This window comes from Bufo gargarizans, chromosome 1, assembly GCF_014858855.1.
Source record: "Bufo gargarizans isolate SCDJY-AF-19 chromosome 1, ASM1485885v1, whole genome shotgun sequence".
NCBI lineage: Eukaryota > Metazoa > Chordata > Amphibia > Anura > Bufonidae > Bufo > Bufo gargarizans.
In genome coordinates, this window is record NC_058080.1 from 513060054 (window position 1) to 513076767 (window position 16714).

The window sequence follows — 16714 nt, forward strand, 5'->3', positions numbered from 1 at the left end:
TTACACACTGCAAAACATGGCCAAAATTGGCAGCAACCTGATTTGGAGAGACAACCTTTTTTTTTAGATTTGCTATGGACACACTTATGAAAATGGAGCACAGTAATAATAAAATTGGCGCCAGGGCAATGTGGTTGCACTTATTTCAGTAAAAGTATGCCAGGAGGATGCCTGGCTTGGAGTTTTTGCGATATTTTAAACACTGGCACTTCATAAATATGTTACAAAAGTGATAACCTCTGAAATTCTTAAGTATTTACTCTAAATCTGTAGGTGGTGCTGGAAGGAGCAGTGCTAAAAAGTTGCAAATGTTTTGCGCAAGTGATCCCAAAAAGTCATGAAAAAAGCCAGAATTCTGCTGTGCAGTGCTAGAAAAATTCCATCCAAAGTCCCTTGTATTAATTTAAAGGGTTTGTCTGGCTTCCCATATTGATCATTATCAGGGGGTCCACAACTACCTGTAAGCTGTTTGAAGAGACCGCAGAGCTCTTCACTGTTTACCTGCACATTGTCGACAATGCAGCAGTGAAGCAGTATGAATCCAACTGCTACGTCCAATTCAAGTGGATGGGACGGAGCAGCTGGAATTGCTCAGCAGGGCCACGCCGCTACATAACTTTGAGGCTTTCTCCAACAGGGCAGAGGGACTTTAGAACGTTGAGGAAAACGCTGGTCCTAATAAAAATACCCCAAATATACCAAGTACTGGTTGGCTGGTTGGCTTACTTTGTGACTTTTACATCAGAATTGTGGCACAATTCTGGCTAAAACGGCACATTGGACGCCACATCCCATTCCAGTAGCCACACCCCTTTTCAGGTTAGTCATAGATAATTTTTCAAAACCTAGATGAACCAAATTGTACCACATTTTGGAACCTGGACCACCTGACCCTTTATAGCAGCCACATATTGGAGCGATGGTCACATATGCATGTGTCCTTTCCAGTAATATTCATGAGTATTAAGGCTCGTTCACACAAATGTTTTGTTGCATTCTGTGAATGGGCCGTTTTTTGAGTTCCATATATGGTCCATATACGGAACCATTAATTTCAATGGTTCCACAAAAAAACCCGCAATGTATTCCCTATGCATTCCGTTTCCATATTTCCAATCCATTCAAAGATAGAACATATTCTATTATTCTTCGCAAATCACGTTCCATGGCTCCATTCAAGTCAATGGGTCTGCAAAAAAAGAAACAGAACACATTTGGAATGTACTCCGTATGTCTTCCAAATCCGTTCCGTTTTTGCTGAACTATCTATTGAAAATTTTATGCCCAGCACAATTTTTTCTATGTAATTACTGTATATGCCATATGGAAAAATGGAACGGAAAAAACGAATGGAACCGGAAAAACTACTGAAACAAAAAATGGAAAAACAAATCTGTTAAAAACGTCCATCAAAAAACTGAAAAAGCCATACAGTCTTGTGAACAAGCCCTTACAGAGATGTCCAATTCAGTGACTTCACACACAGAGCTATCTTTTGGCTGGCTAGGACCACCAAACAGTCATATGGAGATCTCTGAGAAGTAGAGGTCCCATAGGGGGTCATTGCATTCAATAACTCTATAAATAGTGATCACCAGTGGCATAACTAGAAAATGATAGATGAAGATCTAGTGCATGAAAATAAAGACTCCATGCATATAAGTGTGCTCATTTTAGCTCTTAATACAGTGTGCAAAACAGAACCATATAGAGCGCTGCATTGCGGCCCATTAGTTCTGGGTGAGGTTCAGTTTTCTGGATCAAACTTGCCTTTAGCAGCACAGAATTCACTGCTTCTAAGGCCTCTTGCACACGAACGTTGTGTGTCCGAGGCCGTATTGCGGCCCACATACGGCCGGTCCGCAATACACGGGCCCCGGCCGTGTGCACTAAGCATCACGGATGTGGACCCATTCACTTGAATGGGTCCGCAATCACAGAGATGCGTAACGGAAGCACGGATCGGAAACCCCAGGGAAGCACTAAGGAGTGCTTCCGTGGTGTTTCTGTCCGTGCCTCCGCGCCGCAAAAAAATAGAACGTGTTCTATTTTTTTTGGGGTGCGGGTGGATCACAGACCCATTCAAGTTTAATTGGTCTCGATCCATCCCAGCCACCGCACGGATGTTGCCCGTGCATTGGGGACCACAAATTGCGGTCCCCAATGCACGTAACGGATGCACAACATTCGTGTGCAAGAGGCCTAAGGCCCCTTTCACACGGGCGAGTTTTCCACGTGGGTGCAATGCGTGAGGTGAACGCATTGCACCCGCACTGAATCCTGACCCATTCATTTCAATGGGGCTGTGTACATGAGCTATGTTTTTCACGCATCACTTGTACGTTGCATGAAAATTGCAGCATGTTCTATAGAAATGAATGGGGCTGTGTGAAAATCGGATAGCATTCAAAAACAAGTGCCGATGCGATGCGATTTTCACACATAGTTGCTAGGATGACGAGGGATGAGCGACCCGGTCCCTATTTACATTATTTTCCTTTATAACATGGTTATAATGTAAAACATTTGCATTCTTTAATACAGAATGCAAAGTGAAATGTCACTTGAGGGTTAAAAAAATAATAAAAACATTAGTCACCTAATCCGCTTGATGGCGCAGCCGGGATCCTCTTCTTTGTTCTTCTTGAAGGACCTGCAAAAGGACCTTCGCTGATGTCACGTGGTGAGCGCGGTGAAGTCAGTGCAGGTCTTGCTGAATGAAGATAGAAGGTCCTTTTGACGCCAGTTAAGGTCCTTTTGCAGGTCCTTCAAGAAGAACAAAGAAGAGGATCCCGACTGCGCCATCAAGTGGATGAGGTAAGCAATGTTTTTATAATTTTTTAACCCTCAAGTGACATTTCACTTTGCATTCTGTATTAAAAAATGCTATTATTTTCCATTATAACCATGTTACAAAGGAAAATAATAAAATCTACAGAACACTGATCCCAAAGCCGAATTTCAGTGAAGAAGTCCTGGTTCGGGTCTGGGTAGCACATTCAGTTTTTTCTTACGCGAGTGAAAAACGCATTGGACTCGCATGGAAAAAACTGAACATCCGAACGCAATGGCAGACAAAATCGCGTTTCCCGCAATGCACCCTGAACGCATCCGGCCCTCACCCGCGACGCCCGCGTGAAGGGGGCCTAAGAGAACACTTTGTGCATTCTACCACAGGGCATATGATGGAGCATGCTGCATTTCGTGTTTTTACTGTGTCTTTACTGTGTATGCATGGTCCACTATGGTAATGTGCATAAAATCCTGTTGAAATGCAGTGACACTATTTTCAGGATCTGTGTGATACTGGAAGTTGCCACTTTTAACTGCTAAGGGGAAATTTACATGAGACGATGACTGGGCCAAAAAAAGGATACAAACATTAATACAGCTACTAATGCTAATTTTTGATGATTTGCCCAGGTGAATGTGCAGGCAATCAGCCAACAAACAAGCAAACGTTGGTTTATCGGATTGTTTATGCAGCACATCGTCCTGTGTAAACAATGAAACTCTATGGGGATGAATGATCATAGTAAAGTTCATCCTCATCTCTTTTTTGTCTGTGTTCCTGTAATCTGTATTCACATTCTCCTGCACTTTGTAAGCAAATAGCCAACTTATTACCTGATCTTGATGAGTATGATCCTTCAGTAATCCTGTGCCATTCAGTGGATTTCTTGGTTTGTGTTCTTGATGTAGGTCAGTTACTGGAAAAGCTGAACCTGCAATGCCTGGGCGTCTGTACGTTCATCCAGATTCTCCTGCTACTGGTGCACACTGGATGAGGCAGCTGGTGTCGTTCCAGAAACTGAAGCTCACTAACAACCACCTAGATCCTTTTGGACATGTAAGTATCCCTTTCCTTCTATTTAAAGCAAATGTATCCACCAAAAAAGAGCTTTTGTTTAGATCAAGTTTTTATGTAAAACATTTTTTTTTAAATGTTTTGGTTTTCTAGTTTTCCATAAATCTTACAATTTTCACACTGAACACTAAGCTTCATAACAGTCTAACTCTTTCTGTTCTGTAGAGATCACTTGTCAGTAGTCATCTCATTATCATCATAGGCAGGATTACAATGAAAGAGAATACCTATATAGTTAACAGAGGAGCCACCCTTCACAATAGGTGATGGCAACAGCCTCACCTCCTCCTGCTAGCTACACAATGACCTATGCACGTGTCAAAGCGAATGCTCACGATACTGTGCCATAGAAGTCAATGAATAATCTCCAGACAGCAGTTTCCTATGATTCTGTGACTGCTGTAACGCATAACTCTGAATATTGGTTACATCAGCACTGGCAAGATGGCTGCCTGCATAATAATTTACAGAAAAGAACATTTAAAAAAAAATCTACAATCAAAAAGAAAAACAGATTAGAAAAAAGAATATTCCTTCTCACTGTAGTAAGGTCTCTCTTTCTGCCATAAGCTAGTTTGATACGTTGCTGACTGACTCCAATGCACTGCCTTGTAGATTTTCGACTTTCTAACTTCTCTTTCTGGAGCACATTTATGCAGCAAATGTTGTTTAGCAGTCGAAACCTCAGAGGTGAAGATTCTCTGAGCTCAGGCCTAGGAGTAAGCACATATAGGTCCTCTCTCTTCCTCAGCAAACATGGAACAACACTCTCCCCTCAGCCGAGGGTGGACCCAGGTCCATCTCTTGGTAACCTAAGGGGGTTAAGCCAAAGTGTTAACCCTGACTTATCCATACAATACTATTTTGTATACAAATACAGCAAATCAGAACATTTCACTTAACAATATAACATTACAACAATTTACCCTTTTACAGTTATCCTTTTCAGGGGCTTGCACTATTTTTTTTTTTATACAGTATAAACTAATGTGATATAATGATTATTCATAGCAATCGACATGTGAGGACTGATGCTTAATACATTTATTTAATTACTATGTATTCTCTTATGTAAATGACTGTCGATCCAGTACATAGAGTATTTTTTTATGGCTTCCAATATGGCTACCATATCAAAGTCATCTTAAATACAGGTAGACGTAGGATTTACATACAATAATACACAGCTCATATACACGTAACTGGTGATCAATCTAATCTGCAGAAAATTATGTCCTAGCATTGAAATTTTAGTAGCTTAGAACGAGTATGTGTAAATTATGGAAACCAATTTCGCAGTCTTTTGAATATTACATATATATTATCCAAAAAAAAGGGGCTTGTGTATACATCTGTCATACATAAGGCTTGGTTCACATCACGTTTTTGCCATTTGTTTAATGCATACAAAAACTATATACGTTAACGGAGGCCTCATACTGATGTCATATAGTGGCATCCATTCACGATAGCTTTCCATTGTAAAAAAAAAGTCAACTTTTTTTAATGGACTCTGCAGGATAGAAAAGAGTGGCGTGCTACGCTTTGTATCCTTTTTTTTCTCTCAACGTATATGTTAAGAACTTTTCATGGTACACATGTGGTTCAGCACTATTGCTATGCTAAATATGTTTTTTATTTACTGAGCTTCATACTACCGCACCAGGCCGCTTGTATGAAAAGAGAAGCTATTTGTTGTTTAGTTCTTTCGGAAAGATGGTGTCCATTACCAGTTCGGTATTTAGCATGGTATTACAGCATGGTTTTTAGCATGGTATTATCACTACTATTTGCATACTTATACCTCATCATGTACAGAAAGTGGATGCTTAAGCTGGGGCTAAATAATGAGAAAAATCACTATGATTTTATTGTAATTATTATTATTTATTGTATTTATTTATTGTGGTAAAATTGTAATCACAATACAAATCTTCACGTGCAATAATTCCCTAAAATTTGCAAGTGACCTCTGTGGCTATTCTTAACCTTCTAACATGGAATTTACTGAAAGTTATGGCTGTTTTCTGCTTTAAGATTTGTGGGGAAAGTATAAGAACTTTGTAGTTAATGGAGGGACTTAGGGTTAGCATAGTAAAACCGGTGATCATAAAAAAAAATGTTATAATACAATGAAAGTGTTTCTTTAAAGCTTTATTAGTTAAAGATTCCTGTAAACCGCACCATTGTGACATGCTGTGTAGGGAGATGAAAGGGGCATAACGTGTATGAGGTACGAGGGCTGTGTATTCATTGCCTGATTATATTCTGTTAGTGAAATCATGCGGGTTTCCATAGTAACAGACTGGGAACACTGCCAAAAGGAATCTCAGATATTGCAACAAAATTCACGGCCACTCCACATTTTTTTCACTATAATAATGTAACATTATGAATGTGTAACGGAAGAATATGAGCAAGGGATATGTACAAAGGGACTCTTCCATCAGAAAAATGTATTTTTTTAAACTCAAAACATAGTTGAGAATTTTTGGCAGTTTTTCTTTTTCATTTTGTAAAATTAAATACTAAATATTGTCATTATGCAGTCAACACAAACTCTAACACTTCCTATATAGATAGGTAATCCATTGTTTAGTTTACTGCAGCTATGAGGGGATGTTATCTGAAGGCTAATGCTTATGATAATAGTAGGTGTAGAATTGGGATAAGGTTATGACGTCTCCATTGTTCTCTTCTCCTACAGAAGAGCATTATAGTGATTAGAGTAATGTTCTGAGTCACTCATCTGCCCTTTCCCCTCTGGTCATAGTGATCGTCTGGCAGAGAGTAAGGCTGGGTTCCCACCTGAGCGTATTCGATAAGCGCTGTTTACAGGCGTTTTTATCGGGTGTTTTTGAGGCGTATTTTGGGGCGTTTTGTATTTTGGAAACGCGCGTCGTACGCACGTTCTTGCTATTGACCACGGAGGCGTACAATGAAAAACAGAGGTGTTACACGCGACAATACCCCCCAAAGAAGCTCCTGCACTTCTTGGGGCTTAGGGTGTTTTACAGCAGCGTTTGTACGCGCTGTAAAACGCTCAGGTGAGAACCATGCCCATAGGGAACATTGGTTTTTGCCTGTTGAGCGTTTTACAGCACGTAGGAACGCTCTGTAAAATGCTCAGGTGTGAACCGAGTCTTAAAGGGGTTGTCTAACTTTGCAAGTTCAGGGCTGCCACTGCTCACCAGCCCTGGCCTTCCTGATGTGTACGGGGGCATTGACTAGAAGTTTGATTGATGCGGAATACGCTCGCACAGACAAGAGGCATGATGTTGTCACGCTAGCAGTTTGCCTCTGTAAGCATGTTCCCAAGCTAGTGCAGCTATGAGACATCAGTGAAATAGCTGTGTACAACAGCTCCAAGGCTACTGCGCATGCCCTGGAGCTGTTCCACACTAACTACAAGCACAGTTACAGGTGGCTGAGACCGTGGTCCCGCTATCCCGACCACCAGAGAGGCCGCATCAGTCTTCCACAGTGTGAAAGCACGGTTACCGCTGCTGCATTGAAGCGTTGACTGACAACAAACAATCTATAATGGAATGGAAAAATAAAATAAACAGTCACAAGGAGGCAATTTGGATAAATGGATTACATTAGTAAGTCACTTGTATTGATGTTTTAACCAGTATAAACATTATAAGCTGCTTCGCTGAATTTTACAAAAGAAATCGCTTTGTGACAAATTACTTTGTCATTAAGCACATTTCATTGTAAGTAGTGGGTGCAATGAGAGGGAGTGGCGATTGCGCTGCTCCCCATCATTGTAGCTCTTAGATGCCACGTTCATACATGATCCCGGCATGTGATAGCAATAATACAGTGCAAAATAAAATAAAAATCATAAAATCATACTAACCCTCATTAATTTGATCACGAAGAGCCGGCCGCTGCCATGTTGATTGAAGATCTAGCGTGAAGAATTTTGGTTGGCCCTTCATAATGTTTCTCCATGGATAGAGTAAATTAGCAATGCAAAATTTGCAAATAATATATCTGGCTGTTAGGTCTGAGGTTCATGGTGCATTTCTGCTGTTACGCTAACGGCTTGCCATTCACAATATCATCCGTCGTCCAGGTCACTGACATCCTCTCTATGTTACTGCATCCATGCTCCTGCTGGATTCCCCCTTAGAAAATACTCTCCTAAATCCTTCCCCAGCCAGTGGGTGATTATCCCTGAGTATTTAAGACATCCTCTACAGTAGGGCGATGCCTGAGTTTTAGGTTACCTGGTGACCAGCAGCGGTGTTTGATAGTCTAGTGGTGCTATTGCGATTCACATTTATCCTGCATTATGTCCTGCCTGTATTCCTGCCATATTTCAAGTATATGCTACCCTGCCTGTGTGCCCCTGCATTTTCAAGTCCAAGTTCAGTTAAGTTTGTGTTTAAACTAACCCAGTCTGTTTACCCTGTTTGTGCTCCAGTCTATTCCTCAGCCTGCCTGTCTCATGTTTGCCTCTTTAATACACTGCCCACAAGTCTTTTATATGTCTCCATTAACTATGCACTGCCTGGATCTCTAAAAAACAGCATTCTGGTCTTGGTAACTGTTCAGTCTATACCTGCTGCTTTCCTTCATTTTTAGTGCAATTTCTGTACCCTGAGATTTTGGTGTTTGCACCAGAGTCCCTGACCCCAGTGGGTCAGTTGCCAGGTACACCAGGACTACTAGGCGTCAGCAGTACACTTGTTTCCCTGCATCAAATTCCAGATCCCTGTATTGAGGGTAAAGGGTGAATTCCAGGAGAACACCATAATAACATCATTACAGTTTAGCCCAAAGCCAAACCAGTTAGTTGGCACAGTGAGTTCATACTTGCTGATCCATAACAGTAAACTCAAGCCTTGGAACCTGCTTGACCATCCCATGAGGACTTATCAGATGTCCTACAAGAGCTTGAAAACAAGTGTGCAGAACCAAATACTGTCCTATTTACATCATGTATCTACCCGTCTGGACTCTCTAACTACAACAGCAGCAGTACCGCAAAAAACAGCAACCACTGTACCGCTCCTGCAACCGTTGGAGGTTCTGGAACCAGATTGTTCCCTTTCCCCAGCTGTGGTGGTGATGCAAAATCTTGCTGTGGATTTCTGTGAAATCATTTATGGGAGAGGAATGGACCAATTACTAATAATCTGCAACTCTTCTTGACTTCTTTTCACAGAATTTTTGAAGAACTTGGCGTGCCATCTTTGCAGCATCCTCGTTACTATGCCACTGTTAAGGCTTCCTTACTGTGGGTCAATACGCAATCAAGTTTTTACCCTTGGCCTCTGAACTGGTCTCGAATAAAGAGGGGCTGGTAGCAATCTACTGGTATGGGCTATCCGGCAAAATTAAAAATTAATTGGCTGGTCAGGGCATACCTACCTCTCTGGATGCTTTAGTAACCCTGGCCACCTGAATTGACATCCGGTTCTGTGAATGAGCCAAGAAGAAAGGGAGGGAAAGGAGACCCATTTGTCTGGCACCTAAATTTCAAAAATCCCTGTCTCCTCCTCCATTGTCAGCAATTGAGCCAATGCAGGTGGAAAGCGTTAGGCTGCCTGAGGGAGAACAAGGGCATAGATGTGCTAATGGACTTTGTCTATACTGTGGTGGTGAAAGTCACTTTGCCTGCACCTGTCCCAAGAAGCCTGAAAACTTCAGAGCCTAGGGTCGGTAGTAGAGGTGACCCTGGGCAAAGATAACTCCTCTCTTTCTCTGTCTGTTCCTGTAACTCTGTTCTTGGAGTTATTAGGTTCACTGTTTCTGCCCTTCTTGACTTTGGTTAGGCAGGTAGTTTCCTGCATCAGACCATGGTAGATCGGTACTGGATTCCAGTTCGACATCTAAAGAAACCCCTAGTGGTGACATCAGTCAATGGAAGGGCTCTGTACGAGTCCGTACAATTCATCCCTGAACCGGAGTCGGAGTTCTTCACTCTGAAAAGATATCTTATATGGTGCTTCCATAATTTTCTAGTTCTCTTCTGTTAAAGCTGTCATGGCTCCGAAAACATAAGTATCTCCAATGTACACTTGACTGACCAAGAAGAAAAACCAGAACATATCAAAGACCCAGCAAGGTTTGAAACAGTGGCTCCAGTCAATGTGAGAGACATTCCTCCCAACAAAACTTAGCTGCCAGGGCCTAAGAGAAAACCATTCAAATATAGTGGACTTCCTGGGCAACATAAAACATTTAAACTAATTTGTCAGTATTATTGAGTGGCCGGCCATGTTCAAGGATGTACAACACTAGATTTCAGCTTGCTCCATATGTGCCCAAAACAAAACGCCAATATGCCCTCTTCCAGTTCCTGAGGCTCTTTGGCTATCCATTGCTATGGATTTTATTACGTACTTACCATTTTCTTCCGATTGCCCAGTTATATGAGTAGAGGTTGATTTTTAAAAAATGGCACACTTTATACCAATGTCTGGTCTTCTGTCTGCTTCTCCGTTTTTTATACTTCATATCATCCGTTTCCATGGCTTCCCATAACATATCGTGTCTGAAAGAGGTGTTCGATTTACTTTGAAATTCAACTCTACCTGTTTCTGCTTCCTCAGGAGTTTCAAAGGAGAATTGTTTTAGAATCTGGCAGGAAACCAACACGCATTGGAAAAAGGCCTTTGTTCAGATGTAGAAATTTGCTGAACAGAAGCGTAAAAATCCTCTTCAGTTTGCTCCAGGTAACAAGGTATGGCTTTCGTCAAAATATATTAAGCTTAAAGTGCCATCCTATAAACTGGCCCCTTGTTTCCTTGGACCACTGGAAATTATCAAGAAAATGAATCCTGTCTGTAATACATTAAAACTTCCTGCATCTCTGCCAGTACAAAATTCTTTTCATGTATCTCTGCTCAAGCTGGTGGTCTTCAATCAATTCTGTAAATGTTCTGCTCAAGTCAGTTCTGAAGATTCTTACGATGTCAAGAATACTCTTGGAATGGAAAAAGTCAGGGCAAAATATATTTTCTGGTGGACTAGAAAGGCTATGCTCCAGAGGAGAGGTCTTGGAAGCCAAGGGAGAATATTGATGATCCTCTTCTGTTAAAGAAATTTTGCAAAAGATTGGCCTGAAGAGGAAGAAGAAGGGGGGTTACTGTTAGGTCTGTGCTCCATGCACGCCGCCCTCCTGCTGATCCCTGTGGGTGTGGATACTGTGCCACTTACTATATCATGCGGCACCCTGGTCACTGACGTCCTCTCCATGATGCTGCCTCCCTGCTTCTGCCCTGCCAGATACTCCCTTAGGGTGCCCACGCTCACCTCCGACATCTTAGAAGGCCAGTGTGTGTTCTCCCAAATCCTTCCTGAGCCAATGGCTGAGGATCCCTGGGTATTTAAGGCACCCTCTCCAGCAGGAGGGTGCCTAAGCTTTAGGTCCTCTGGTGACCAACAACAGTGTTTGATTGTCTAGTGTTCTTGCGATATACCTGCAGTTTTCCTGTGTTTTTTTGTGCGTTTTCAGTATCCTAAGCTTCTTGTGCTTGCATCAGAGTCCTTGACCCCAGTGGGTGTGCTGCCATCTACATTGGAACTAGGCCAGGAGGTAGCAGCCCAGTTGCTAACCCGCAGCAAAGTCCAGATCCCTGTAACAGGGGTTAACAGGTGTATACTAGGGGAGCAACGGAATAACGCCCTTAGGGTTTAGCCCAAAACCAAACCAGTTAGTTGGCACAGTGGGTTTACACTCACTGATCCATAACACTGGCTGTTGTCTGGAGGTCATGAAACACTCCTCCCTTGGAAAATTTGGGGTGACAAGCAATTGACCTACTTGTCATGTGATGAAGGTTTGTTATGAAGTAGCACTTGGGTTTGTGTGTAGATTTTCTCTATGATATCTATGATAACATGCCCGCAATATATATTGAAAAGTCCACCATGTAGGCCATCCGGTTTTAATGACACTCCGCAATGTGGACCTCACCCTCAGTACTTGGATGAAATTACTCAATTACAACAATTTTTTCAGTCATCAATGGGGTAAATAATACTTAGAAATTTGTTGTTATTATATATATTGTAGATGCCTACTGCAAAAAATAGGACTATGAAGTCACTCAGATGAAGCTGCCGAATATTACTATTTCATATAAATGGCACTCAGTTTTGAGGTTAAAGATTCATGATTCCCTGTGTTACACGTATGAGCCGTGTTTGCATTTGCTTATGGTTGAGCACTCCAATGTAGTAGACTGTCAGTACATGATAGTCATGTGATAAAAGTGACTTTCATTCGTACATTTTTAAGTCAGTACGGTACAGATGTTCATGACGTGTGTGTGCGTGCTATAATTGGTAAATGGCCCGATAGTCCATATGTTTAGTGCACACAGTTAAATGCCTTTGAAAATCAGACATATGGTAGTTCCATGTAAACATGTTCAAATGTTATTATAAATGATCAGGTTTCCAATGTGTGGCAAACCAATGATTTTTCAGTGGGCACTTTAGGTACTGAGACTTCATGTTACTATTTAGCAAACTGCTAAGCGAGGTGTAGAAGGTGGGATCAGTTTAATAAATACTCAGTTTTCTGAACAAATAGTATTTTTTAGTAATTTTGCATAAAACATTAAATAAATACAAAAACTGTTTTGCTGTAGTGAAAATGTAACTTTGTGTAGTGATTATATCGATGTAATATTGAGTATAAGAATATTACAAGCTATAGCGGTTGCTGTTCTTCAAGTTACAATAATGTTATATGACAACATATTTTCGTGTTATCAAGTATTCAGTTATGATGTGTAGTTAGTGTTCTGTAGTGTCATTTTCACGAAATTAAGTCTCAAGAGTTTTCCACTCTTAGTGCTTATGCACACGACCTATGGTGTTTTTGTGGTCCGCAAACTGCAGATCCTCAAAACACGGATACCGGCAATTAGCTGAATGGAATGTACTGCCCTCTAAAGAGCAGTCCATAAAACGGACAAGAATAGGATGTGTTCTATATTTTTTTAAAGGTGCTGAGGAATGGTCATACGGATGCGGACAGCACATGGTGTGCTGTCTGCATTTTTTGCGGATGCATTGAAGTGAATAGGTCCACATCCGACCCGCAAAAAATGTGGATCGGATGCGGACAAAAACCACGGTTGTTTTCATGAACCCTCAGGCCTCTTTTACATGGGCGTCGCGTGTGAGGGCCGGATAGGATGCGGGTGCATCGCTGGAAAATGCGCCATTTTTCTGCGCGATTGCAAAGCGTTTTCATGCGTTTTGCACGCGCGTGAGAAAAATCGGCATGTTTGGTACCGACCCAAACCCGGACTTCTTCACAGAAGTTCGGTTTGGGTTAGGTGTTGTGTAGATTTTATTATTTTCCCTTATAACATGGTTATAAGGGAAAATAATAGCATTCTTAATACAGAATGCTAAGTAAATTATGGATGGAGGGGTTAAAAAAAGAAATAAAACTCACCTCATCCACTTGTTCGCCAACCCGGCTTGTCTTCTTTCTTCTTCTTTGATGACTTGGGAGGAAAAGGACCTTTGGTGACGTCACTGCACTCATCACATGGTCCATCACCGTGGTGATGGATCATGTGATGGACCATGTGATGAGCGCAGTGATGTCACCAAAGGTCCTTTTCCTCCCAGGTCATCAAAGAAGAAGAAAGAAGACAAGCCGGTTTGCACGAACAAGTGGATGAGGTGAGTTTAATATATTTTTTTTTTAACCCCTCCATCCTTAATTTACTTAGCATTCTGTATTAAAAATGCTAATATTTTCCCTTATAACCATGTTATAAGGGAATATAATAAAATCTACACAAAACCTAATCCAAAAACAAACTTCTGTGAAGAAGTCCGGGTTCGAGTCTGGGTACCAAACATGCTGATTTTTCTCACGTGAGTGCAAAACGCATTAAAACGCTTTGCACTCGCGCTGAAAAATCACGCATTTTCCCGCGATGCACCCGCATCCTATCCGGCCCCCACAAGCGATGCCCGTGTGAAAGAGGCATTAATAATTCTACAATTTGGACCTTTACTAAATCATATAGTGTATACTAATATAATCATATACTAAGAGGGCTAAAGAAGCCAAGTGTACAGTTAGTGGACTCACAGGATAAATTATCTGAAGTAAATAGTGCTCACATTAAATATGTAGATTGTAGAGTATACAAAAGAGTGTTTGATGAAAAGTAATCTATAATTCAAAAGGACTAAATGCTGAATCATCATTCAAATAACATCAATGGAAAAAATGATTGTAAAAACATGTTTTGGCTTATTTTTTTCTTTAAATAGCACAGCATGCTGCATTATTTGGGACATAAAGTCTCATTATAATCAACAGGCTCTGTAGTGGGATCTATTACTTTGTATGATTCTACATACAAAAATGGCAATTCTAGCAGGAAAGAGGATTTACAAACATATTTGTCTATAACTCAGGGTCTGATTTTCTCAGTATTTGGAATGTATGGAATAAACTTTGAGTAATAGCTAAATAGAATGCACAACAAGAGCTTTTAATATGTGCAGTCAGGAGCCAAATTAAATTATGTATTTCATAGGATTAATAGTAATGTATTTGGAGCCCTTTTTAAATTTGTAGGTAATGTCATATGGGGCCTGAAAGAAAATAATCCTTTACAGAATATGACGAAATGTATAGTTATAAGCTATAGGGACCTTCAAAATGAGTCAAAATGTAGCAAACCTTCTCTTTTCATCCTGTGAAACAGGACCTATAAGTAACTCCTCCAGAAAAATCTGGATCACTTATTTTTTTACCCATCTCTGATGTACCATTCTACTATTATTTCTTCTAGAAGTTATGCATGAATTACTGACAGTTTGCAATGAAAGTCCAGATGGGTGTTACCAGCTAGGGGTTGTCCCTGCAAAGTCTGACACTGGCAGCACTAATTGGAGAGTGTCAGACTGTGCACGGACACACCCCACAACTGGTAACACCCATCTGGACCTTCACTGCAAACTGCTAGTAATTCATTCATAACTTCTAGAAGACATAATAAAGGGATGCCACAACAAAGAGTCATAAGAATAGTTGTACAAGAATTTTTATAACATGGGAAATACAGGAAGATGATACAATTTAAAAGTCAGGAGAGGTTAGAGGTTCTCTTTAAATCAGACTACTATTTTTCTCCAGAACCAGCATCATTCTGGTCCATTGACTGTCAACTTGAGTGGAACTTAGGCCTCTCTCATATGAGCGAGTTTTCCATCCGTATGTGATGCGTGTAGCAGACACATTGCATCCGGACTGAATCCTGACCTATTCGTATAAACAGGTCTGTGTACATGAATGTGTTTCATGCGTCATCTTTGCATTCAGGAAACAATAGCACATTATATGTAGCAAATAATATATAGCAATCTATATGTATAAAGAAGTACTTATATATGTGTGTATGTATTTATGTATGTATGTTCCGCAATCACGCAAAAACGCAACCATCGATTTCAACAAAACCTGGTATACACATCCCTTGCTACCTGGAAAGAAATCTTGTGGGGGTCACAGCTCTCTAGGACGTACCGTTCCTGAGAAATCCCCAAAAATGACCTGCATTAGCCAATACAAGCCTTCAAGTCTTTCTCTTCATATCCCAACTACCATACACATGGTCACATGTCCCTTATCAGCCAATAGAAGCTCGCATGGTCCTTAGTCTCCACATACACACAGTTTTGCTCCAGGTTTCCATAACAGCCCAGCCATTTTTCTTCACTGCTGTAGGTCAGCTTTAGGCTAGGGCTACACGACGACAAAAAGTCGCACGACACATAGGGCACAACTACACTGCTACATGTGTCGGGCGACATTGATCTCGCACCAATGTCATGCGACATTTGTTATAATGATAGTCTATGGTGTTGCACTGTGACATGTGACATGCTGCGACTGCGACGTGACAGGCGCAGAAAAATCCCTCTTGGATGGATTTTTTGCAACTGCCATGTCGCAGTCGCAGCATGTCACATGTTACAGTGCGACACCGTAGCCTATCATTATAAAAAATGTTGACAAAAAATGTCGCGCGACACATGTCGTCGTGTCGCCCTAGCATTAAAGGGGCAGGGTGCTGTGGAGGTCACTCTAGTTAACTGTTTTGGGGGATACTGTCGATATCTTTTAACGACACACACAAACATGAAATAAAATAGATGAAATATACCCGTGCGAAGTTCGGTCCTTCTGCTTGTGAAATATAAATATGGAGCAATGTAAGCAAAAACTACATTAAGGGTCCATTCACACGTCCGCAAAATGGGTCCGCATCTGTTCCGCAATTTAGCGGAATGGGTGCAGACCCATTCATTTTCAATTGGGCCGCAAAAATGCGGACAGCACACAGTGTACTGTCCGCATCTGCACTTCCGTTCTGCGGACCCACAAAAAAATAGAACATGTCCTATTCTTGTCCGCATCCATGGACTAGAAAAGGCATTTCTATTATAGTGCCGGCCATGTGCGGTCCGCAAAAAGCGGAACGCACATTGCCCGTGTCCGTGTTTTGTGGATCCTCAATTTGCGTATCGCAAAACAGTTGCAGACGTGTGACTGTGGACCCTAAAGGAGGAGCTTTAGTTATTGAAACCAATTAGGCCGGGTTCACATATATCAATTGTGTCCGGCCAGATGTTTGAAGATTAGGACTATATGGGGATCTTGGTTGCACCCATGATGCTCCAATCCTGGTTTTGGTTCACAATCACTGATGGAAATCACTGACGTGTGAATGAGGCTTTAGCCTGAGATGGAAACAACTGATGGCATTTTTGTATACTTAGTGAACTGGTCCTGCATTCATAGCTAAACAGAAAAATGATGCATGCTATATTTTCTGTCTG

At 41.3% G+C, this 16714-nt stretch overlaps 1 protein-coding gene across 10 annotated transcripts in view; it reads left to right on the plus strand.

Moving 5' to 3' along the window:
- TBX5 (T-box transcription factor 5) overlaps positions 1–16714 on the plus strand; it is a 102364-nt gene that overhangs the window by 49164 nt on the left and 36486 nt on the right. For all 10 annotated transcript variants that reach the window (XM_044275311.1, XM_044275310.1, XM_044275314.1 and 7 more), the window contains one exon: positions 3703–3850. In XM_044275311.1, coding sequence (XP_044131246.1) covers positions 3703–3850 — 148 coding nt within the window. The remainder of the gene's footprint in view (positions 1–3702; positions 3851–16714) is intronic.